The 22,286-nt window shown below is 58.3% G+C and overlaps 3 protein-coding genes across 6 annotated transcripts; 2 read left to right on the top strand and 1 right to left on the bottom strand.

The window, feature by feature from the left end:
- Nucleotides 1-491: 491 nt before the first annotated feature.
- LOC111150412 (WD repeat domain 45) lies at nt 492-5,826 on the top strand. 2 transcript variants are annotated; one of them, XM_022507833.1, is made up of 11 exons: nt 492-513; nt 2,139-2,210; nt 2,343-2,417; nt 2,507-2,611; nt 3,504-3,612; nt 3,731-3,825; nt 4,273-4,352; nt 4,469-4,677; nt 4,766-4,867; nt 4,952-5,097; nt 5,362-5,826. In XM_022507833.1, the coding sequence occupies exons 2-11, from the start codon at nt 2,156-2,158 to the stop codon at nt 5,469-5,471; spliced, it is 1,086 nt and encodes a 361-aa protein (XP_022363541.1). In that variant the 5' UTR covers nt 492-513; nt 2,139-2,155; the 3' UTR covers nt 5,472-5,826. The 2 variants fall into 2 exon arrangements, with proteins under 2 accessions (XP_022363541.1, XP_022363542.1); XM_022507834.1 differs by lacking the exon at nt 492-513 and adding an exon at nt 598-697 and having other exon boundaries at nt 3,507-3,612.
- Nucleotides 5,827-6,241: 415 nt separating this feature from the next.
- Nucleotides 6,242-9,128, top strand: LOC111150471 (PRA1 domain family member 2). The gene is made up of 3 exons (XM_022507945.1): nt 6,242-6,502; nt 7,663-7,880; nt 8,302-9,128. The coding sequence occupies exons 1-3, from the start codon at nt 6,324-6,326 to the stop codon at nt 8,439-8,441; spliced, it is 537 nt and encodes a 178-aa protein (XP_022363653.1). The 5' UTR covers nt 6,242-6,323; the 3' UTR covers nt 8,442-9,128.
- Nucleotides 9,129-9,553: 425 nt separating this feature from the next.
- On the bottom strand, nt 9,554-21,656 carry LOC111150436 (coiled-coil domain containing 120). Of its 3 annotated transcripts, XM_022507897.1 has the most exons (12): nt 19,517-21,656; nt 18,790-18,826; nt 16,193-16,292; nt 15,962-16,016; nt 15,646-15,779; nt 14,825-14,965; nt 14,175-14,475; nt 13,775-13,837; nt 13,330-13,504; nt 13,104-13,202; nt 11,171-12,088; nt 9,554-10,678 (listed from the first exon to the last, which is right to left on the bottom strand). In XM_022507897.1, the coding sequence occupies exons 4-12, from the start codon at nt 15,972-15,974 to the stop codon at nt 10,564-10,566; spliced, it is 1,959 nt and encodes a 652-aa protein (XP_022363605.1). In that variant the 5' UTR covers nt 15,975-16,016; nt 16,193-16,292; nt 18,790-18,826; nt 19,517-21,656; the 3' UTR covers nt 9,554-10,563. The 3 variants fall into 3 exon arrangements, with proteins under 3 accessions (XP_022363605.1, XP_022363606.1, XP_022363607.1); XM_022507898.1 differs by having other exon boundaries at nt 10,604-12,088; nt 15,926-16,016; XM_022507899.1 differs by having other exon boundaries at nt 10,604-12,088.
- Between the last annotated feature and the right edge of the window lie 630 nt (nt 21,657-22,286).

Here is a 22,286-nt window from a genome sequence, read left to right as displayed (position 1 = left end):
ATTTCTCAAAACTACGTGTGAATCCAGTTACCTCCAAAGTTAAAAGCTGAATTAAAAAGTATTTCCAGTATGCACACCATTGGGCTTTTTTTCCGCAGTAAGCACGTGTACCTCTCCCCATTAAAACCTCATTTTTCATTCTGTAAACAAAATCAAGCGAGGGGAGGGGCTGACTTCCCTTGGGCAAAAGAGTTTCAGCTTTCAAGGTCTCCAGGTCCGCGCCCGCCTCCGGCCTCCCCCACTCGCCTCTCTAGAAATCCGGAAGAACTAGTATTTCCAACAAGAAAGGCCACTCTAGCCCACCTCGGAGGCCCAAGTCTTGTTAGCCCAGAAAGTTAACGCCTCTCGCTCTCAGAGCAGGAGTGAGCTGGGGAATGGTCGGCCCTATTCCGCTCAGCGACGCCAAGTCTCTGTCGCCCACCCGCCTCGGCTCCCTCAGACAGCCAGGCCCTCGCACAGCCTCGCCGGGAGATGCAGCTATGGCTCGCGTTGCTCCAAAGGCCTGGGAACCGGGTGAGCAAGGTTGCGGCAGCGTTTTCCGGCCGGGATGAGTCACTTCCGGTTACAGACTCCCTCCCCCCGGAAGTGAGACCTGATGTAAACACCGGAGCCGGGCGTCAGGGCCCGGGAGGTCAGAAAACCGGGCCGCGGGCGGCACCGACAGCAGGGTTTGGGATCGGGAACGCACGGAGGTCAGGTCAGTGCAGGCAGTGGGGAACTGGGGCATGATCCCAGAGTTGGTTGGAGTCTGGGGGAGGGTTGGGGCGGGAGGGGCCCTTGAACAGAGATCTTGGTAGATGGGAGCGCGGCTCAGACAGGAAGCTTAAGTGGGCGCCTGGGTTGGAAGTAGTATGAGGGCGGTCTTGGACTTGAGGAAGTGGAGGGAAGTGAGGCATCCCGGGGCAGGGTTCTTAAGTGTCAAAGATCTTTGGAATGGGCGTCCAAAAAAGGGTCTTGGAAGGTGGGGCTCTCCAAAGAATGAGTCTTTGGGGACAGAGGCAGTCCAGTGGAGGTGGTACAAAGTGGGAGAAGGTGGGTTTGAGCTCTTGGAGGATGGGGAGGGGGTGTGCTTAGGCAAAGGTCTTGGGGAGATGGGAGTTTGAAGGCTGTGTGGGTGCTCTAGGACGGGAATCTTAGAGGGGTCTGGGGCAGGTGTCTTGGTGGGGTTGAGCTGTGCCAGGTATGGGTTTGGGGAGGTGTGTCCTGGGCAAGTCTTGATGGGGAGGGGTTGCCCTGGGGCAGGGTGTTTGGGGAAGAGGGTGGAGAATCTGGAGGAGGAATGTAAAGGGAATGGGATTCCTGGAAGTAGGTTCAAGCCAGTCGATGTTGGAGTCAGGGACAGAAAAGCATACAGGAGGGGATGTCCCGGGGTGTGTGATTTGGAGTGATAGGGGAATCTGATGTAGGGTCATTAGGGCATAAGGAGGTCTGGGAGGACATCCAGGCTGGCCCTGGTCAGGCAGAAATTAGCATGGCACGAGAAGGGGTCATCTGGAGCGAGGCATGGGGTCCCCAAGGGGTTTGGAGAAGCCTGGGAGGAGGTAAGGTGTGAGAGGACTCTGAGATGGTGAAATAGGTTGGGAGCTTCAGAAGGGCATGAGAAGGGGAAGGCCTGTGTGTGGTGGACCAAACATGGCAAGTCTCAGGGCCAGGTCAGGGAGGTGCGGGGTCCTAGCCCCTTTCTCTGTTTATTGACAGGTGGAGTTGGATGGTAGGTCCAGATGTGAAGATGAGAAACGAATGGGGGGTGGTTGCAGGCCATGTGGGGCATTAGGGACAGGGTTGACTGGCGGTGGGGAGGAGATATCACTAGGGCACCTTCTACCCCATTACTTCCTGGCACACAGTGAGGGCCATGGAGTAAGAAGGAGGTGGGGGGTCCAGCCAAGTCAAGGTGGGCCTGGAGCTGGGGTCAACCAAGTGTGAGAAGATGGAGGAGTTCCTGCCATGCCCTTTGGAGTCTCGGGAGCATAGAGTGGAGACCCCAGAACTATCCCCCAGTTTTGTTGTCTTTGTAGTCCCACTGGAGGCAGTAAGTAGCAGAGGAGGAAGAAGAAGAAATCATTTGGGGATAGGAGTTCTAGGACTTGGAGGGCAAACACCAGACTCTTCCCAACTCTATCCCCATTTGTGTTCAGGGAAGCAATCCTGGACCATGACTCAGCAGCCGCTTCGAGGAGTGACCAGTCTACGTTTCAACCAAGACCAAAGTGAGAGAGGCTCATGCTTTCACCCTTGTGGTTGGGAGGGAGGAAGGGAAAGAATGGTCAGAGGTGGGTGTTAAGCCCCTGGCTTCCACCTGAGCATCAGCCGAGGCAGCCCGAATTTCCCCCTTCCACCAGGCTGTTTTTGCTGTGCTATGGAGACCGGTGTGCGCATCTACAACGTGGAGCCATTGATGGAGAAGGGGCATCTGGGTGAGCTGTTGGTTGGGGAGGGGCAGTGGGCAGAAGGGATGGGCCGGGCATTGGCTCCCACCCCTACTGACACCCTGGTCCTTGTCCAGACCATGAGCAGGTGGGCAGCATGGGCCTGGTGGAAATGCTGCACCGCTCCAACCTGCTGGCCCTAGTGGGTGGTGGTAGCAGCCCCAAGTTCTCAGAGATCTCAGGTAAGTGCCTTCATCCCCTCCTGCCCTTGGCCCCGACTCCCCGGAATCCTGGCTTCCTCCAGGCACCCCCAAGGCGTGGGCAGATGAAGATGTTAGAGCACCTCAGAGTCACACAGTGAGGCCTACAGCTTGGAAGTCACGGAGCTCATTGCTTGAGAAGCTTGGTGTTTTGCTTTTGCTTAACACTAACTGAATGCCTCATGTATGCCTTGTCCTTCCCTCCAGAGTACTTGCTGTTAGCCTGGTACTGTTCTAAGCACTTTACAGATACGAACTCATTTAATCCTCACGGTACCTCTACGGAGCAGGAAGTATTGTTATCCCCATTTTTACAATGAAGAAACCGACGTCCAGAGAGGTCAAGGGACTTTTCCAAAGTCACACAACCAATAGGTCTTAAAATCTTGGAGACATCGCAGCCGTGCCCTCTTGCTTTGGGCCTCAGGAGCCATCTTGCTCTAAGGTTTTTTGCTAATCCCCTTGGGACATGGCAGGAGAGGCCCTAGGCGAGTCACAGTTCCCTAGGATTCATCGCGGAAGTCTCCAGGGGTATGGACTGGGAGCCTGGCGGCAGAGCTAGTTACTGATGGCAAGTTCCGGGCCCGGGTGTGAGTCCCTGCTTGGTTGCTGACGGGCAGTGAGGTCCTTGGCCCGATAACTCAGCCCCCTCGAGCGTCGGTTTCTTCATCTGTAAATGAGTATAACAGTCTGAGAAACCTGCGCCCTCGGGAATCACACCCACAGGTGCTCATGCCGCATGAGGCTCACACTGGTGTCAGCAGAAGGTTAAGCGAGTGGGCTGAGGTCCCATGGGGAGTAGGGGTGGGTCTTGTATCACCAGGGCTGCCCCTCACCCTAAACCTTGGCCCCGACAACGTACCCACCTGCCCAGCAGTGCTGATCTGGGACGATGCCCGGGAGGGCAAGGACTCCAAGGACAAGCTGGTGCTGGAGTTCACCTTCACCAAGCCAGTGCTGGCTGTGCGCATGCGCCATGACAAGTGAGCCTGAGGGGAATGGGGTGGGGGAGGTAGGAGGTCCCCACAGCAGGCAAGAGGGCTAGTCCTCCATGGGCATCCTGCCCTCCCCTCATGGACCTCCATTGTGTGATGCCCACAGAATTGTGATCGTGCTGAGGAACCGCATCTACGTGTACTCCTTCCCCGACAATCCCCGAAAGCTGTTCGAGTTTGACACTCGAGACAACCCCAAGGGTGAGAGGACCCGGATGTGCAGGTGTGAGGGCAGGAGGCAGTGGACAGGGTGGAAGTGAGAGAATGCCAGGGGCGCCCAGAGAAGCTAGGAAAGGGGCAGGGAGAGAGTCCCTGGCAGAGAGGCTCATATTCCCAGTCTGTCTGTCTTTCCATCCGTTAGCCAGTTCTGTCTTCCCACCCCTGGGGGCCCCAGAGAGCAGGGAAGGAGCACCCAGTAAAGACATTTCATGGCTGTGCCAGGGATCCTTGGGCCCTCACTGGTGGCAAGCCAGGCAGATGGCGGGCCCCCCTGAGAGTTCTTTGGGGGCCATATATCGTGGAAGGTCCCAAAGCCTGGCCCTTACCCAGCTTCCCTCCATTCCGAGACCCCACCGGGCCCATGACCTCGGCCCTACCTCCCCTTTACCAGCCTACCCCCTCCCCCAACACTTTGTCCTCACACCCTAGGGCTTTGTGACCTCTGCCCCAGCCTGGAGAAGCAGCTGCTGGTGTTCCCTGGACACAAGTGTGGGAGCCTGCAACTTGTGGTGAGCCATCCAGGGGGCAAGTATAGGTGTGTGGGCGGCTGGGCTGGCCTGTTCTGTGGATGCTTGGCCTCCGCCTTCCATACTACCCCAAGCCCAGACTGCTCCTCCTCCCATAGGACCTGGCGAGCACGAAGCCTGGCACTTCCTCTGCTCCCTTCACCATCAACGCCCATCAGAGCGATATAGCCTGTGTATCCCTGAACCAGCCAGGCACGGTAGTGGCCTCCGCCTCCCAGAAGGGCACCCTGATTCGCCTTTTTGACACACAGTCCAAGGAGAAACTGGTGGAACTGCGCCGAGGCACTGACCCTGCCACCCTTTACTGGTGAGCACAGGTTATGTGCGGCGGGCTGTGTGACCCTATGACCCTCTGCCACCTGACCTGTGTGCATCACTGCCGATATGTCTTCTAGCATCAACTTCAGCCATGACTCCTCGTTCCTCTGCGCTTCTAGCGATAAGGGCACAGTCCATATCTTTGCTCTAAAGGACACCCGCCTCAACCGCCGCTCCGCGTGAGTACTCCCTGCCCGGCCCCACCCTGTCCCCCGTCCCCCTGCCTGTGTCCCACACCTGGGCTCAGCCAGTGCTGCCTGCAGGCTGGCTCGCGTGGGCAAGGTGGGGCCTATGATTGGGCAGTACGTGGACTCTCAGTGGAGCCTGGCGAGCTTCACCGTGCCTGCCGAGTCAGCCTGCATCTGCGCCTTCGGTCGCAATACTTCCAAGAACGTCAACTCTGTCATTGGTGAGTGGGAATAGCTCTTGCCTCTTGACCAGGGGTGCTGCATGGGCAAAGTCCTGCAGTTTGGACCTGCAGGAATTTCAGGGCATGGGAAGCCGGAGAGAGCTAGAGCGGGCGGCTCAACTCCATCACCAGAGGGACAGCCTGAACAAAGGCCTGGAGGTAGACTGTAGGCCATGGGACACTGTCGAGGATTGGAGTGGGTGGCTTTGGCAGCCTTTAACCTTTTACCCGTTCTCCCCCCCTCCCCACCCTCTCCGCTTTCAGCCATCTGTGTAGATGGGACCTTCCACAAATATGTCTTCACTCCTGATGGAAACTGCAACAGAGAGGCTTTTGATGTGTACCTTGACATCTGTGATGACGATGACTTTTGAGGACACTGTGGGTTGTGTGAGGGACCTGCCGTGCTAGATTAAAGCCTTCAGGGGGTCAGGAGTGCCGTGGAAGCTACCAGCCAGCAAGCAGTAATGGGGCAGGTGCCCACCTTCCAAACAGCAATGCAATGCCTACACAGCTCACTTACCCCCAAAAAACTTCTTGGGGACTGTGTGCCTGCAGGACCAGGCCAGGGACCCATGGAGGGAGGAGACCCCCCTGGGACTCCCAGCCTGAAGACTGCTAGCGACCTAGAGGGAGTGCCCTAATTCACCTGTGGGGATTAAAAAACCTTCCCAGAAAGAGACATCTCTGATGTGGTGAATATGAATAAAAAAAAGGCCCTTGATAGTATTTATGGCTGGACCTGGGGTGCAGGGGTGGGGCCTGAGGAGATGCAGCTGAAAAAGCCCTGCGGGAGTTTCCAAGTAGGTGTGGCCCTCTTGGACCCTAACAGTGGGATCCTGCAATCCTGCCCGAGTCTGACAGCCCCTATCTGTATGTCCCAGAATGTGTTACTGCATGTCCTGGAAGGTCGGGATTACTGTGTTCTTGAGCCGTCAGCACGGCTAGGAACCGCCCCTTGGGCGCCCCCACCTGGGGGTGGATGAGAGAACCTCGCCCGGCGGCGAAGACTTGATTTCCCGGCAGCCCCTGCTGCCTTACACTTTCGGCGTGTTGCTGGCATTTCTGGTCACGTGCATTGTTGCTACGTAGTCCGCCTAGGTGGATGAGAAAGCAACTGCTGGACTCAGACTCCATTTCCCGGTGTCCCTCGCGGTGGCGCAGGGTACAACGGGGGTTGTAGTCCGGCCTCTCTTCTGGCTGGTCCAGCTACATCGACCAGCAGGATGTCGGAGGTGCGGCTGCCACCGCTACGCGCCCTGGACGACTTCGTTCTGGGGTCCGCGCGTCTGGCGGCTCCGGATCCGTGCGACCCGCAGCGATGGTGCCACCGCGTCATCAACAACCTCCTCTACTACCAAACCAACTACCTTCTGTGCTTCGGCTTCGGTCTCGCTCTGGCTGGGTGAGGGAGGGAGGGGAACGCCGGTTGGCCGGGGGCGACTGCGGGCAGGAAGGGTGGACCAGTGGGGTTTTGAGGAATGGGAGGGGGATGAAGGCTGGAAGGGCGAGTTCATTAGAGATGGAAAAATCTTCGGGGCCTGGGAGGGGAGACTTGAAGGAAGTCGAACGTGGTTATAAGGAGTGCCTTGGGTGGGATACGGGCTGGGGATAGCGGGTCGGGAGGATGGAGAATGTGGGACTGGAGAGGAAACCGGGTAAGGAGGTGGACCAGAAGATAAGGAGGGCCTGAAAGTGAAAGTGGGGGTGGAGGGGGAGGACGTGAGTGATGGGGCCAGATTAAAGCGGCCTTGGAGGACTTCGGTCAGAGACAGGGACAGGGACAGGGATGTGGTCAAGTTGAAGGGTTGGGAGGGTGGGCTTGAGGAGGCACTAGGCGTGGACGGGAGCCTGGTTGTGACTGGAACATTCCAGGAGCATGTACCTCTTGGGGAAATTGAACGGAGAGGGAGGACCCAGTGGTGGAAGGCTTGAGACTAGAGAAGGGTGGAGAACCTGGAGGAACCTGGGCAGGGTAGGAAGTTAAGAGTGGTACTGAAAGCATGGAAGGGGTGCTAGCAATGATGGGGGGAGAGATGTACTGGGAGTGGGAACCTGCATGGGGAATTTGAAGGGGAGGAAGTCTGGAACGGGTCTTGTAAAGACTCTGGGCCCGCGGAGAGGGAAATGTCTGGAGACAGAAGGCCTGGAAGAGGAATCTACAGGGATGGGACCAAAGGGTGGATTTGGGGGCGGGTTGGGGTGGGGTCTGAGGGGTTGGAGAGGGGCCCCGCCGGGGTAGGGCTGGAAGAAAAAGAGCTGTTAAGGTCTGGGAGCCTGAAGGCCTAGCGGGTTGAGAGGACCTGAAACGGGAGAGCTAAGGAAGATGGGACTGTAGGATTGACGGAAAGGAAATTAGGGCCTACAGGGCTCCTGGGAGTCGGAAGCCCTGGAGGGAGGAACCTTCGGGAGACTGGCTGGCAGGAGTTGTCTGCCGGTCTAGAGGTCCCTGAGAGGGGGGAACCAAAGCTCTTGGGGTGCTGGACGGGGGTGGACGGGGAGGCTTGGAGGCTGGGCAGCCCTCTTGCCGTCGCCCGGGCTAGCTCAGTTCTATTGTCCTCGCAGGTACGTGCGCCCGCTGCACACCCTCCTAAGCGCGCTGGTAGTGACGGTGGCCCTTGGCGCGCTGGTGTGGGCGGCTGAGACTCAAGCAGCCGTGCGCCGCTGCCGCCGCAGCCACCCCGCCGCCTGCCTGGCCGCAGTGCTTGCCTTCGGCCTCCTTGTTCTCTGGGCCGTGGGCGGCGCTTGCACCTTCCTGCTGAGCATCGCCGGGCCCGTGCTTCGTAAGTATCCGCTACCCGTCGATAGCCCAATAAACGGCCAGCGCTTGCGCACAGTGGCAGGCCAGCCCTGCCCTAAGAGGGGGCGGGGACACCAGGCGGGCGTGGCCACACCGCCTTCGCAAAGCGCCTTCCCTGGCTTTGCCTTCCCTCTTCTAGGAACGCCCCTCTTACTACCGCCCTTTCGGGCCTCGCTCCGAGTATTGAGCGTCCTCCCCAGGCCACGTCCGGGTTACCCTGAGCCCTCCCTGGCCACGCCCCTGTTGCAAGGCTCATTACTCGGCCACGCTTTCAGATCGCAGGCATCCTGGCTGCTGACCACTTTATTGGCCTGCCCGTGCTCCAGTTCTCCTCTGTGGGCCCCCATTGGCTAAAAGCTGAGGTCTCATCCCACTGACCCTGCTCCTCTCGGCACTGCCCACAGTTATTCTGGTGCACGCCTCGCTGCGCCTGCGAAACCTCAAGAACAAGATCGAGAACAAGATTGAGAGTATTGGTCTCAAGCGGACGCCCATGGGCCTGCTACTGGAGGCGCTGGGACAAGAGCAGGAGGCTGGATCCTAGGGGTCTGGGATCTGTACCCAAGACCTGGAGAATGCCATCCCCACCCTGGCCCTGTAGAGGGACCCAGAGCCCTTTCCCAGCCCTTGAAATAGAGGGCCCCGTCCAGTTCAAAAAGCAGAGGACATCAGCGACCCTCCCCGCCCCAGGTCCGAAATTGGGATATCCCTGCTACCCAGCGCCTGTTACCTAGGGGACCACACTTCCCCAGCCCTGAACCTGGGGCGTGGAGCCCAGAGCATCCGTGGCCAACCTCAAACTCTGGACCCAGAGATACTCCCCCCACCTCCAATCTGGGACCCACCCATCTCCCATGCTCAGCCCCAAAGCTGGGATCTGGGACCAAGGCATTCTCTTGAACCCGGGACTAATAAGGCTTTTCCAGACCCTACCCTGGCTTTGAAACCAGGTTAGGGCATTGCCAAATCTTGAACCTGGGACCCAGTGTTCCCAGCCCACATCAGGACAGAGAATTCAGGCATCCTGACGCTGTTGAACCCTTGGTTCCATGTGACCCAAACACCAGTCCCACTTGCCTCTTTCCAGCTCTGCTTAGGGGTTCTGCCCTCCTCTCCAAAGTTCCACAGTGATGAGGACCAAGGGGTATGGTGGGGAGGGGTGGGGGTAGACCCGGAATGGGGCATCTATAATCAGTGTTACTGCAACAATAAAGGCTGGTACATCGCTCAAGCCAACGTGGGCTTCTGGGGTCAAGTCCATGCGCTTCAGTGGCCAGTAGTGGCCTTCTGCTTTTCAGTTCTGCTGGACTTTTTCTGACTAGGTCTCTTTCTGTCGAGTATGCGGACTGAGCAGGGAAGCTCTGCATTCCTTCATCCAAGTGGCTCCCTTTGGGGCAGAGCACAGAGCAGTTAAAGGCAGAGTGTTTCCTATCATTTGTATTACTGACGGCTCCTGTCCGGGGCTGGCGAGGAATCGGAGCACAGACAGGCGAAGCTGTTGCCCCACATCACAGCAAGTGAAGCCCAAGTGGATGACATTAGGCTGTTCCCAGTGTTTGTTTGATAATCTGGCATCATAAAAATATCTTAACCTGGTCTTAACTACAGGAGTGGCCCCCAAGGCAAGGCAGACAGCAGAGTGACACATGGGTTCGGTTTACACATTTATTATAGAAATCCCCTTCCAGTGTGGGTAGTGTCTTGGGCCCAGATCCATTGGTAGAAAAAGAAAAGTTTAACACCAGGTAAAGGAGGTCAGGGGACCCCTAGCTCCAGAAAGTCACAGATAGGTATCATAGAAAACACAGCTTGTGTAGATTTGTTTAAAAAGTGGTGGATGGAAAGAAAGCCAAGGAAGACGTGACGCAGCCTGTGGCCAGACGTCACCTGAGGATTTTCCTGGCATCGAGCCGATGCCAGGCTCCACCACCGCAGCATCCCAGGACACAACACACCCGGCGGCTCTGCCCTTTAGCCCTCCTGCAGGGCTGGCTTCCTGACCAGGATAGATAGGGCAGAGGCTGGGCCATCTCAACCTGTGGGCAGAGGCAGCGGGCACAGACAGGCAGATAAGGACTGGGGCTCCCATGGGCACACCTGGGAGTAGGAAAATGAACCCAAGCCCCCTAGTCAGACTTCAGTCCTTCCGAATGTGGGCAGAGAGCCCACCTCCCCAAGAACTGCCCTGGTGGGGGGGATGGCAGGGAGTTCTGTTCACACCAGTCTCCTGGCTGCCCCGAACAGGGCCCTGAGACCCTATATTGTCCGGGTTTTGGGGCGGGGGGAGAGGTCCTAAATGGAACAGGCTGGGCATGGGAATAGGAATGAACCCAACCAGGACGAGATCACAGTTTCCCTTTTATAAAAGGTCTAGTGTTGGGGGAAGACAGTGAATACCTAAATCACAAGTGTAAACAGAAACAGAGGAAGGGGCCTGGAGCCCCCATTACACCATCCCCTCTTTTTTCAGCTGGCTGAGGGCCCCAGTTCCCAGCACAGCATAAGAGGGGAAGCAGGGAGTCAGACACCTTCGTGGGTCCACAAGGAGCCAGGGGCCTTGGAAGATCAGGTCGGCACCCCCCCAGGACTGAGCAATCACACCCCGGAGTTCAGCGAGGTCAGCCGTGTGTTCCCCAGACTAAAGTCATGCCTGGGACAACAAGGGGTCAGACCAGTGTCCCCGGGGTCTGGGGGTCAGAGCTGGAGGACTGCTCCCCCTCTAGCGTCAGGTCACTTAAACGAGAGCTCAGCTCCGAGGGGTACAGGAAGTCCGCGTAGTATCTTTAGAAGGGGTAGCAGGAATCCAGACAGGGTGCCAAGACAGAAGAGAGGGAAAGACGGACAAGACATAGAGAGAGGAAAAGAGGCTCGTTAAAGAGGTGGAGGCAGGCACAGGACAGCACCTTTAGGCTCACAAGCATGGGGGCACGGCAAAAGGAAGAAGAGAGAGGCGAGGGGCCTGGGAGGCCCTTCCTCCCAGCACCCTGCTTTCAAGGCTCATTTTCAGCAGACATGCACTGTTTTGTTCAAATATCAGAATTCTTCTACAGCTTGGTAGACAGCTGCTGCTGCTGCCAGGGCCCAAGACACCCCTCCACCAAGACCCCACGGATTCATGCAGGTCAGGCAGGGCCCAGGACCCTGAGGCGAGGCTGCGGCTAGTTCTCTCGCGGTCGGAGTCACTAACTCCCGTGACTGGCTGCTCCCCAGCCTGGATGCCTTTGCCATCTGCCTCCAGAGACCCCTACCCGTCAGTAAAAGCCCCCCCCATACCTGCCAGAGACAGGGGGTGCCGTGAAACTCCTCGAGTGCGGGAGCGGCGCCTGGCTGGGGGCCCCATACAGCGCCTGGCCCACCTCATAGCAGCGGGCATGGAGGAAGGGCGGGTGCTGCGGGCCCACGTGGGGCAGCACAGGCCGGCGCGGCGGCCCGGCAGCCAGTCCCGAGTTGCGGATGTACCAGTCCCGCAGCCCCTCCAGGGCGAGGTTCTTATGGCCGCTGCGCTCACCGGCCGGGGGGACACGGGTGGGGGCGGGCATCCACAGCAGAGGGCTTGGATGCACCTCAGGCCCCTCGGTGGCCTCCAGGGATAGGCCACAGGGCTTGGTGCGGGTGGCACGGGAGTGGGGGTCCTTGCTGCGGAGGAGGGGGCTGCTGCCGTCAGCTGTGTACACAGGTGGTGGGCCCGGGAGCACAGCGAGGAGCCCATCCCGGCGGGAGAGGGGTCCTTGGACCTCAGCTGCAGGCAGCAGCTCCCCCCAGCCCGCCCCACCACCAGCACTTCGGGGCAGGCCCCGGTCCAGGGAATAGTCCAAGAGGAAGTCCCCGCACACAGGTGGGAGCCGGGGAACCCCACGGGAGGCAGGGGCAGCTGAGCTGGGCCGGGCAGCCCGGGGAGGGTCTGGGGGGCCAGCTGTGCGGGAGGAGAAGGCAGGGGTTGGTTGTGGGCGCTCATACAGCACCTCGCTGCTCTTGCAGACCGGGGGGCCAGCAGCAGGGGGAGCCAGGGGCGCAGGCGGGGAGCCAGCTCCCCCACCGGCTGCCCGGTCCACAAGCAGGGCCTCAGAGCTGTTGCTTCGACGGGTGCGGGCTGCGAAGAGGGAGGCACGGTCGGAGGCAGGGTCTGCCCGGGGGAAGCCCATCTGGGAGTCCTGGCTGCCGGACCACTGGCGAGAATGGAGGCCTTCGGGTCTGGGGACACAGAGGTGGGGGTGATGAGAGTATGACTGATCGGAAATCTCAGGCGGAGTGCCTGGCCCGCCGTGCCCCACCTCTTCCTGAGCTTCCACTTGCGCATCTCTGAAGGAGGCCCAGGATCAAAGACCTCGTGTACAAACGGGTCAGGTGGGGGCATGTAAAAGGCAGTGGAGGTTCTGTCCCACGCTGGGGGGCAGAGGGACGGAAGACGTATGGGGGGGTGTTAGCGCTAAGGGAGATGTAAGCGTGTGCAGGGCTGGAGGGGGAAAACTGACAGAGGAAGGCCAGCAGAGGGCTCTTCCCAACACGTGGGGCCCCCTGCCCTGCGAGGCTGTGTCTCCGAGCTCCTGGCCCCTCGGCCCCTTCGCAGTGGGGTCCTAATCCCTGGGCCTGGAATCCAACTCCTGAACTCTCTGCCCTCCCCCACCCCCCACGTGTCTGAGCCACCCTGAACTATCAGCCCCACAGCCACGGTTCACAGGATGTGAGTGCCATAAGGATAGGGACTTCGTTATACTCACAGCCTGGAAAAGCAGGTGCTTAGCAAGAATTTAAGAAGTAGGAGGGTGCAGTGATTAAATGCATGGACTCTAGAGTCAAACCAGCCTGGGTTTGAACACCAGGTCTTCTGTTTACTACCAAGTCACTTAACCTCTCTGTGCCTCAGGCTCCTCATCCATAGATTGGGAATAACAACAGCATCTACCTAGCCGAGACCTTATGGCAATGACCAGAGTCATACCTCGCAGAGCACGGATTCCCAGCAGGTGTTAGGTGCTCAGTGCATGTGAACCAGAACTTACTATGCCCACAGTGTCCTTCAGATGCAGATATCATACCCATCTCACAGATGAGGAGCCAAGATTCAGAGAAAGGAAGTGACTTCTTCCAAATATACCTTTCAAAGCCCAGCCTCTCACATCCCACACCCTTTACTAATGCCCACCCCCCCGTCAGAATGAACAGTTACTTCTTCCGGTCCTCAAGCCCACCCTCAGAGTCCCCTTACTTGCAGAGCTGGGGGCCAGCGCCCCGGGTGAGGACAGGGGTAGCAGGCACGCTTCGCCCCTCAAAACTGGAGGCACTCCTGGGCAGCGAGCGTGTGGGGCTGAGCAGAAAGACAGGCCCAGGTGGGGGTCCAGGTTAGACACCGTAACCACCAGCAAGCTGTCCTGCCCGCCCAGGCTCAGGATCCCCCTCCTGGCTCCCGGGGAAGGGAAGGGGTTCACCCTCACCTGGTGGGGCTGGCCACAGAGTTCCGCCGGCTCTTCAGATCCCCGTAAAGATCTGACGGGGGTGGCTTCCATGGGGTTCGCCGCTCAGGGCTGCCCCCAGATACGGCCCGCAGCTGGTCCCAGGCCTTGGGTGGTGAGGGGCGCTCAGCCAGGGGGAAGCAGCCACGGGGCTCCTCTGGGAAGAAGGCGGAAAGTTGGGGAGAAGTCAAAGAGAGGGGGCCTGATGGGCTGTGGGCAGGGGCAGGGGGAGTGAAGCAGGGAGCAGCAGAAGGAAAGGCGGGAGCTAAAGCATGAGGCTGGAACTGGGGATGAGGAGCTGGGCAGTGTGAAGCAAGAAAGATGGGGGCCCCACGTGAGGACGGGGCATGGCTCAGGAGGGGTTAAAGAGAGAGTGGAGGGGCTAAGCATCAAAGCAAGGGTGGGTGTGGGAGCCAGAGGTCCTCACCATTATCATGGCTGGCCCCAGACTCCGAGAGGGAGCTGCTCTCCGAGTGCAGGATTCCATCCTCTACAGGCGAGAAGGGGAGACCCAGGCCCATCAAGGCAAGGCCTAGGTGCAGTCCCCTTACACCCCCGGATGGTCTCCTCCCCGGCCCGTTCCTTCCCAAGAACCCACCTTTACCTGAATCCAAGACCACCTGAGGCTTGGCTCCTGGTTTTCTTGGTGCCATCTGGTCAAGTTCCCAGCAGCCCCACCCTCACTGTAGAGCCCATTTATCTCAACTCCTCTTTCAGGCTGGGTCCCTTCAGCTCCGCCTGGCTCCCACTTTTCACTGGCCATCCACCCCTCCCTGCCACGTTGCTCGGCCAATGCCCACACTTGGGCATTGACAGGGCCGGCTCACCTTGGCTGAGCTGGGCGAGGCGTGTGCCCAGGCATACTCCCTGGGTGGTGATGAGCGCCCCCGGGGCCGGGGCCAGGGCCAGGGGCTGCGGAGGGGGGAGCCCCGGGAGGCCAAGGCGGGCCCGGAGGTCCCCCAGCTGTTCTTCCAGCTCGTGCAGCCTCCGCAGCGCATCTGCCTGCACCTGGCGCCGCCGGCGGCGCTGCTCAATGCTCAGCTCAGGGGCCAAGGCCAGGCGGCGGGCAGCGGCTGCGATCTGCTGCTGCACGGACACCTCCCGCTCCAGGGCCTCGAGAGCCAGCTCCTGCGGGTGGGCAAGAGGGTGGGACAGGACCCAGTGTCAGTGTTGGAGGGGGCCAAGGCCCGGGCCCAAGTGTGGACAGAGCCAGCCAGCGCAGGGGCGGGGCCTGTTCTGGGGTGAAGCTCATTTCTCCAGCAGGCAGGGCCGTCTCGGGGAGGGACTAGACAGATTCAGCTTCCAGGGAATGAGAGGCTTACGACCACGAGGCCCAGCCTCCTCCCTCAGAGCCAGAACCCACCTTCTTCAAGCCATTCCCTTCTCACTTTAGCCTCTCCTTCCCCTGGTTGCAACCCCGAGGCGGCAATCTGTACCTGTCCCATCCCCATCCTGCCCCCCAGGCCCGTCTGTTCACCTCAGCAGGGCACAAGGAGTGGTGTGCTGGGTTGGGGTGCGATGGAGGGTAGGCGCGGGCTGCAGGGGGCCGCCGGCGGACCAGCTGGGGCCGTTCCCCAGGTTCCAACGGGCACTCGGGGGGCAGCTGGCCGGTCAGCTCCTGGAGGGGCAGGGGTCAGAGACTACCGAGGGTTAGCTGGGGAATGGGGCACAGCAGGAATGACTACAGAAGCTACAGAAGTCCTACTAGGAGCTCAGTAATGCTCAGCACCCCATGCCTGTTGCTTCTCCTCCTCCCTCCCAGTTTGCCACCCAATAGGGGTGCTGTGGACTCTCAGCCCCTTGGTGGCCCAAGTCCCTGGGGCAGTGGGCATGGGAGGTCGGGAGACCTGCTCTGGAATCTGGAACTTCTTATCTTTCATAAAGGCCACACGTCTATATACTGCATATGACGTCATGCTCCCCTCAGGGCCTGGGGCTGTATGCTGCGAACTGCGTTATGGGTTCTGGCCAACTGCGTAGCTGTTCACACCAAGAGGGGTAAATCAAAACGGTAACTCACCCCTTGTCAGTTCAAGCCAGGTTGTACTGCCAGATTTTGGAAATGACTATTGTTTAGAAGGGTTTGGGGATTTCAAATTGCTGATAGGGAATTGAGGGCCTGCTCCACCATATTTTACTGACTCTAACACATCAAAGTTGAGCTTTGAGGAGCTAGAAGGTGAAAGGGAATCTACCGCCCAGACAGGTGGCTCGGCACTTGCCACTCCAACCTGCCTGCCTAGGGCCTCCAGGTCCTCACCGCGCCCTGCCACCAGACACTTAGGGCCCGGCCCTCACCGCCTCCTGCAGACACACTTTGCGGAGCTCCTGAAGTTTCAGGCTCAGGGCCTCCTGCAGGGCCCGCTGCCGGTCAAGCAGCCCCCGCAAACGCTCTGACTTCACCTGGGGGGCAGCCTCTCCAAACAGGGCAGCTGGACAAAGAGGGAGCAAAGTTCCAGGCAAAGATCAGTCAGGGCATCCTGGCGCAGCTGTGCGGCCAAGGACCAACCCTTTCAAAGTAGGCAGGTGGTGACTCAGAGGTGGGGGCAGAGGCAGAGAAGGGGAACCAGCCACCCACCTGAGGCATTGAAGGTGGGTGAGCTGATCAGCTGACCTTTGACTTCCATCCTGGTGCTGTTGAGAGGCCGTGGCTGATGGCTGGACAAGGCCTGGCAGTGACGCACAGGAGCTGTTAAGGAAGTGCATCCCGCGTTTCCCCCAACCCCTGCCCCTGCCCAACGCCCCACACCCCAGCTGGGAGTAAGGGGAACCCTGACCCTGCCCGCCTGATCAACCTGCCCTCTCAGAATCCGTATCCGCGTCTGGCCCCACTGGGCCCTAGTACCTTGGTCCCCTTCCCATTGAGTGGACGCACAGCACGTGGGGAGCTAGGTGGACTTACGACGCCTCCTCAGAGGCCCATGGGCCGCAGTCAGGAGTCCTGCCTAGGGAAGGAGAATGAACTGTACAGATTCAACCAACTCTAACAACGGTGGGCACTGATAAAGCACCTGGGTCGTGGAACATTCACCTTCCCTGCCACACCCAATCTTCCAACCACCCTTTGATGGCAGTTCTGTGATCACTGCCCCCATTTCTGAGACGAGGACTCTAAGGCACAGAGGGGTAAATAACCTGCCCACTGGCTAAGGATGCGGCCCAGGCCCACCCCTTGGGCCTGACCCTCCTTGGCTGGAGTTGCTCCAAGCCCATCAATTCCTCATAAGCTCCCAGCCCAGCAGGCCTCAGGGTCTTTGCCCAGGCTGTGGCTGCTATCTGGAACACTCTTGCCACGTCTCACCCCTCCGGCCCCAGGGGGGCAAGCTTACACACCGCGGGGCTTGCATGTCACTTCCAGAGGTGGGCCCCTGCCCAGGTCCCCTCAAAACTGCTGTCCAACAAGAGATTGTGCTTCCCTTGCATGTTCACAAGGACAAGAAACATACCTGTCCTGTTTTCACCGTATCTCTGACACTCAGAACACTCCTGAGCCAGCAGTGAGCACTCAATGAATGGCTGTCGCGTAAGTGAGAGAATGCCAAGGGACCTGAGATACGGATCTAGCCCAGATCTGTGGGTCTCTCCTCATCCTGATTCCATCCTGCGGCCCCGGTGCCACAGGGAGAGTGTTCACTTAGCCCCGTGACCCCTCCAGTCCCTCTGCCCACCCCAGTCAGTTCTAGTCCTGTACCGGCAGAAGGGAGTCAGAAGGGAGTCACCCTGCTGGGACTGTGAGCAGCAAAGTCCACAGCTGCAGATAACAAGCCTCCTGCCTCCTGCTTCCCTCTCTGCCCCCAAACACCCTGGCTGACCACAGAGCCTGCCTTGGCTGGCTGCCAGCCCTGCCCTCATCCCCTCCTCTGGAGTTTGCTCCTTCCCTCCCACATCCTGCTCATTCCCCAGCTGGGGAGCCAGGTGACATCACCTTCCACCACCTGGCCTGACCTCGGGCGGGTGGCAGTAAACTGGGAGGGCCTCATGAGGCCACAGAGGTCCCCTCCCTTCCTCATCCCAGCTTGTCATGCTGCAGGGGCCAGGTGTGGTGGAGACCAAGGCGGCCAAGGAGGTGAGGGTTCGAGCCCCCTCCCCATCTATCTGCTGTGGAATGCGGCCAAACTGTTAACATGGGGCCACCAGGCCTGCTACTGGCTCCCGGCAAACGGTGGCCCCCTGTCCTCGCTCTCAGGGGCAGGGGTCAGGCCTGAGAGCCTTTCTGCACAGCCAGGCAGCAGCATGTACTCTGAAACAGCCTGACGTCGCCCGGCATGGCGGGGCTTCCTTGAGGTCCGGGCTCAACCTCTTGGGCCCCTAAGCTCCCGGAGCTCCTTCCTCCACAGCTCCCAGCTGAGTCTGAGGCACTCTCCCAGGGCTCCACCCCAACAGGAACTTTAACTCCTCCCCGGTGGGCCCATTCACCAGGATAGGTCCCACATCCCATGCTGGGCTGCCTTGAGCTTTCCCTCCCTGGGAGCTCACGGCATCCTGGAAGTCAACATGGGGTCTAGACAGGAACCCCGACTCCACCCTGTCAGCCTGACCTCGGGGACATAGCTAGGGCCTGAGTCACGGGGTCACTGGGTAGGCTAGACACAGGGTCAATGCCCCACACCCCCACAGAGAGCTCCCTAACCTCAGCCTCTGCTTGCCTGCCCTCTGCACATTTGCCTTGGGGTCCAGAATTGCCCTGTCCCCACCTAGACAGGGATCAAAGGGGGATCCCAGCAGTCCCCTTCCCTAACTTCCCTCCCCCCAACCCCTGAGTCCTGTCCCAGGCTGGGCTGCAGCAGGAGAGCTGAGAGGGTACCCCCCACACACACCCAGAGGCGGGCCCAGCAGGTTTTTCAGGTCTGCCCTTCTGACACCACAGCCGAGAAAGAAATTCCTGGCCTGGCCGTAATGACTGTTTACAACCAAGACACCTCACCTGGGTGGCACCCTAACACCTCAGTGGGGACCCCCCATTTCCCTATCTTGCCACTAGTGGGGCAAATACAAACTCCCAGTGTCTGGGACTGCTCCCCACACTGCCCTAGAGCCCCCACCCTGGCCCCCACTCTGGGCGAACAGATCAGGGGCAGGCAGGTGTCGGGAAGCAGTTTCTCAATAGCCCTGTCTGGGCTTCCCCCAGGGCCCCGGGGTTGCAGGAAGGCAGAGGCTACTCCCCAGGGGAGGAAGGGGGAGAGGAAGTAGGGGGGACAGTGGAGAAGGAGGACTCTCGCTTCTCTTCTCCCCCATCCTTTCTCCTCATTCATTTCCGGCAAGGAATCGGCTTCATGCCACGAGAGGAAATTGAACATTTTGGGCTTCACTCCTCTACTCAGGCCCTCCTTCTTCACTGTACTCCTCACACAGACCTGGCTTTCTCCCAGGGGAAGGCTCAGTACACCCTACACCCTTCTCCCCGCCACCCCGCCCCTGGGCCCCCTGTTCCCAAGTGCTCACCAACGCCGGAGAGGTGCTGTGGGGTGGCCTCAGGTACCTCAAAAAAAAGATAGTTGTCTCAATCAGGCCCTGTTCCAGATGGTAGTGGCAGTGAGCAGTGAGCACAGTGGCGGATGCCTAGGCCGCCTCCCACTAGGCAATAGCCCAGCCTACCTGGCCAGGGCCTGGGCCAGCCCATACCTCTTAACCCTTGCCTGCCTGTCACCAGGGCTCAGGACACCCTCAGGGACAATCTCAGGGCCAGGTCCCTTCAGGGTGTTCAGCATGACCAAGAAAAGAGCCCAGATGTCCCCACTCACCCCAGTCACCTAGTAGAGAACAAAGGAAGAAGGGCCAAGGGTCGTGGGAGTGGAGCTGCCTCTAGTGCTACCCAGGAGCCCACATCAGACCCTGCCCACCCAAGGGCATTGCCTGGGAGCTGAGGACGGAGTTCTAGGGACTTGTTAAGCACATGGGTATAAATCGGGTGTGTATCTCTTGGCAGCAAGCATCACGTGCCTGAGGCCCCTACCTTTCCTTCCAGGGCAAGGCACAGGTGGGAGAAGGTCTTGGGGCAACCGCCACCCTCACTGGGGTAACAGTTTGCCAAACTCAGGACAGAGGAGGCCAGCTTCTCCAAGGAAAGATTGGGGTGTCAAGACCCTACCACCTTCTGCATCTCCAGAAGAAATCATCCCAGCCAACTGACACATCATGCACATTTTCACCCCTACTGCTCCCTACAAACCTGGGAGGATGACGCAGACCCAGCTCTTCATAGCCAGTTCGTAGATGCGGAAGCTGGGGCTCGGAGAGGTGAGGAGGCCTGATTCTGATCACAGATGCATAAGAGCGGGTGGACTCAGAACTTGGGGGGCCGGGTCCTGGGCTGGAGGTGGACAGGGGCTACTCCTGCAAGGGAGGAAAAGTGGGGAGGGGGCTCATGCTTCTTCACATCCAGGCTGGCTCTGCCCCACCCCTCCCCCTTGAGCATTTCTGGCCAGGAGTCAAGGAAATTGAGGGCTCTGGCCTGCCCCGGCACATACCACACATCCTGTGCTCCATTTGGGACCATCTGCTCTGTGACCTCAGGGCCCAAGCCCAACCCGGGCCCCTGCAGCAGCCCATGCTGTGATGTGAAAGAGCAGAGTGAGGAAAGCTCCCTCCCCACTTGGTGGGGGGGCCAAGCCTGGAGGGGAGCACTGTACCAGCAATGCCCTACCCCGTGTATGTAGACACGCAATGCGAGGCCTCCTGCCACCCTGCCCACCTTTCTTCCTGGGAGTGAGATTTCTGGCACGGGACACAAAGGTTCCTTTCATCCGCCCCCTTCCCTCGCCTCCACTGCCTAGGGCTGGTGGAGGCAGCAGCCATAAGGTGGGTGGCTGAGTGTCCATGGGGAGTGTCCCCTCAGCCACGGCCTCTCTCCCGCCTCTTGGGGGACAGCAAGAACGCTGGGAAGAGGGACACTTATGAAACCAGAGCTGAGAGGGCCAAGGGTATCTGGCTGGCGATGCAGACTGAGCACCAAGGTTTAGCTTTCCTCATCTGTAAAATGGGTAAACAGCATTTCCAGGGCCAACAGAGACCAGAATCACTTTGGAAGGCATTTCAAAGTACAAGGAAACTCACACCACGTCATTAATGTCTGTTAATAACAACAATAATAAACCCGTGTGGAGATGGGCTAGGGCAGGAGTAAGGAGGGGAGAGCAGGTAATTGGGCCTCTTGGGCCAGGCCAACAGGTGGGGCAGAATCACCCACACACATCGTCGTCCTGCAAGATGGCCAACCTCCAGGTCCCACCACAGCCGGGACTTGAGCCCCATGTGGCCTCCTGTAGGGGTAGGAAACCATGGCTCTGGGATTCAACCCTGCTCTGCCACTTATGGCTATGTAGCTGCCCAGACAAGTCACTTATCCTCTCTGTGCCTCAATGTCTTCATCTATAAAACAGGGGTGATGACAACAATATGCACTTCACAGGGCTGTTGTGAGCGTGACATGAATTATGACACTTAAAGACTGTTTAGGACAGTAACTGGCCCTTGGTAAGTAAGTGCTCAATATATATTGGCCGTCATAATTACAACATTCCTCCCAATCCAAACTCGGGAATCGTGTGTGTGTGTGTGTGTGTGTGTGTGTGTGTGTTTGAGACAGAGCTGGTACCCCCAGCTCCACCCGATAAACTTCAAACAGAGCTGTTTTCCCTCAAATAAGCATGTCCAAACTCTTCACTATCCAAAATCAGAAACTAAATGTATGCAGATGCACTGCTGAGACAGAGCTGGTATACCTCAGCCTCCACAGCCTCCCCACTTATCACCCAGACATTGAACCCTCCCTAAATATCAAACCAGACATATTTGAAACAGAGCTGTTCTCCATCATTATCAGACCTCTAGCTACCCAACATCAAAAATGCAGGAACCAAACCTATTCAGACACATTCTCCAAAAGCTCACTATCCACATACAGGAACTGAATGGATCTGGATACACCTTTGAGATAGAATTGGCATCCCATACTCTCTGAGATTCCCTTACTCACCAGGCAAAATGCAGGAACCAAATATATTCACACAACACAGTCCTCTTACTGTTCCAACTCCTGCCACTAGAGTTCAAGGAAATGAATCGATTTGAATATATCTTTTAGTTGGAGCCATTATCCCTCATCATCTGAACCCTCCCCACTATGTAAAATGCAAAAACAAACAAACAAAAAACCTCTTCAGATAACTTGGTACCTTTCACTGTCTGGATTATCCAAGTGCTCCCTCTCAGAAGTCAGGTGCTAGACAGACGCTGGAACAATGAACGCTTGTGTTGTTATTAGTAGGTTTGGACAGGGGTGCCTGGGTGGCTTAGTTGGTTAAGCGTCTGACTCTTGATCTCAGCTCAGGTTTTGATCTCAGGGTCATGAGTTCAAGCCTCACATTGGGCTCAAAAAATAGGTTTGGATAAGTGTTTCAGATAAATGAGAGGGGTCTAGTATCTCATTATTCAAGCTGTTACAACTCTCTATGACAAATGCAGGAACAAAACACAATTGAATAACACGTTACCTTCTTGCTATCCAAATTCTCCCTGCCTGTCCTCAGAATCAAGGAGATTCAGTGAAAGAAACTTGTATTGCTCTAGCTGTTATTGTCAATACAGGATAGGACTAATTCTAACACCCAGCGACACACATGCCCCCAACACACACACACACACACACACAGATGGGATGGACTTAGCACCGAAATTTGTATTGCTTACAGCAGAGAAAGGGGGATAGAACCCCTCTAACCCCCATCCCACCCCCATCAAGCCCTGAAGCCTCTGGCCTGGAATGGATTTTTTCAGGCCAGGAAAGCAGAGATCATGCACACCCAGGATCAGGACTGGCAGATGGGGGTTAACATGACACGGAAGAGTCACACATACTCCTGAGTCTCCCACCCCTGCATGTTTGCTCACCACACCCCCCCACCTTGACATGGGGCAGCCCCCAACCTAGCCAGGCTGGA

This window comes from Enhydra lutris, unplaced genomic scaffold (assembly GCF_002288905.1).
Source record: "Enhydra lutris kenyoni isolate GAN:26980312 unplaced genomic scaffold, ASM228890v2 scaffoldscaffold23, whole genome shotgun sequence".
Taxonomy (NCBI): Eukaryota; Metazoa; Chordata; class Mammalia; order Carnivora; family Mustelidae; genus Enhydra; species Enhydra lutris.
Note: the sequence above shows the minus strand (reverse complement) of the source record. Positions and strands in the feature narration are given on the sequence as shown.

Excerpts from the sequence above, each read along its gene's own strand:
- LOC111150412 (XM_022507833.1), top strand. The coding sequence starts at position 2,156 with ATGACTCAGCAGCCGCTTCGAGGAGTGACCAGTCTACGTTTCAACCAA. Across the intron at positions 2,418-2,506 it reads GATGGAGAAGGGGCATCTGG|ACCATGAGCAGGTGGGCAGC; the intron begins GTGAGCTGTTGG and ends GTCCTTGTCCAG. Across the intron at positions 4,353-4,468 it reads GTGGGAGCCTGCAACTTGTG|GACCTGGCGAGCACGAAGCC; the intron begins GTGAGCCATCCA and ends CTCCTCCCATAG.
- LOC111150471 (XM_022507945.1), top strand. The coding sequence starts at position 6,324 with ATGTCGGAGGTGCGGCTGCCACCGCTACGCGCCCTGGACGACTTCGTT. Across the intron at positions 6,503-7,662 it reads TTCGGTCTCGCTCTGGCTGG|GTACGTGCGCCCGCTGCACA; the intron begins GTGAGGGAGGGA and ends TTGTCCTCGCAG. Across the intron at positions 7,881-8,301 it reads CATCGCCGGGCCCGTGCTTC|TTATTCTGGTGCACGCCTCG; the intron begins GTAAGTATCCGC and ends CACTGCCCACAG.
- LOC111150436 (XM_022507897.1), bottom strand. Across the intron at positions 12,089-13,103 it reads GCTGGCCCCCAGCTCTGCAA|ACCCGAAGGCCTCCATTCTC; the intron begins GTAAGGGGACTC and ends CTGTGTCCCCAG. Across the intron at positions 10,679-11,170 it reads GCACCCCCTGTCTCTGGCAG|ATACTACGCGGACTTCCTGT; the intron begins GTATGGGGGGGG and ends CCCCTTCTAAAG.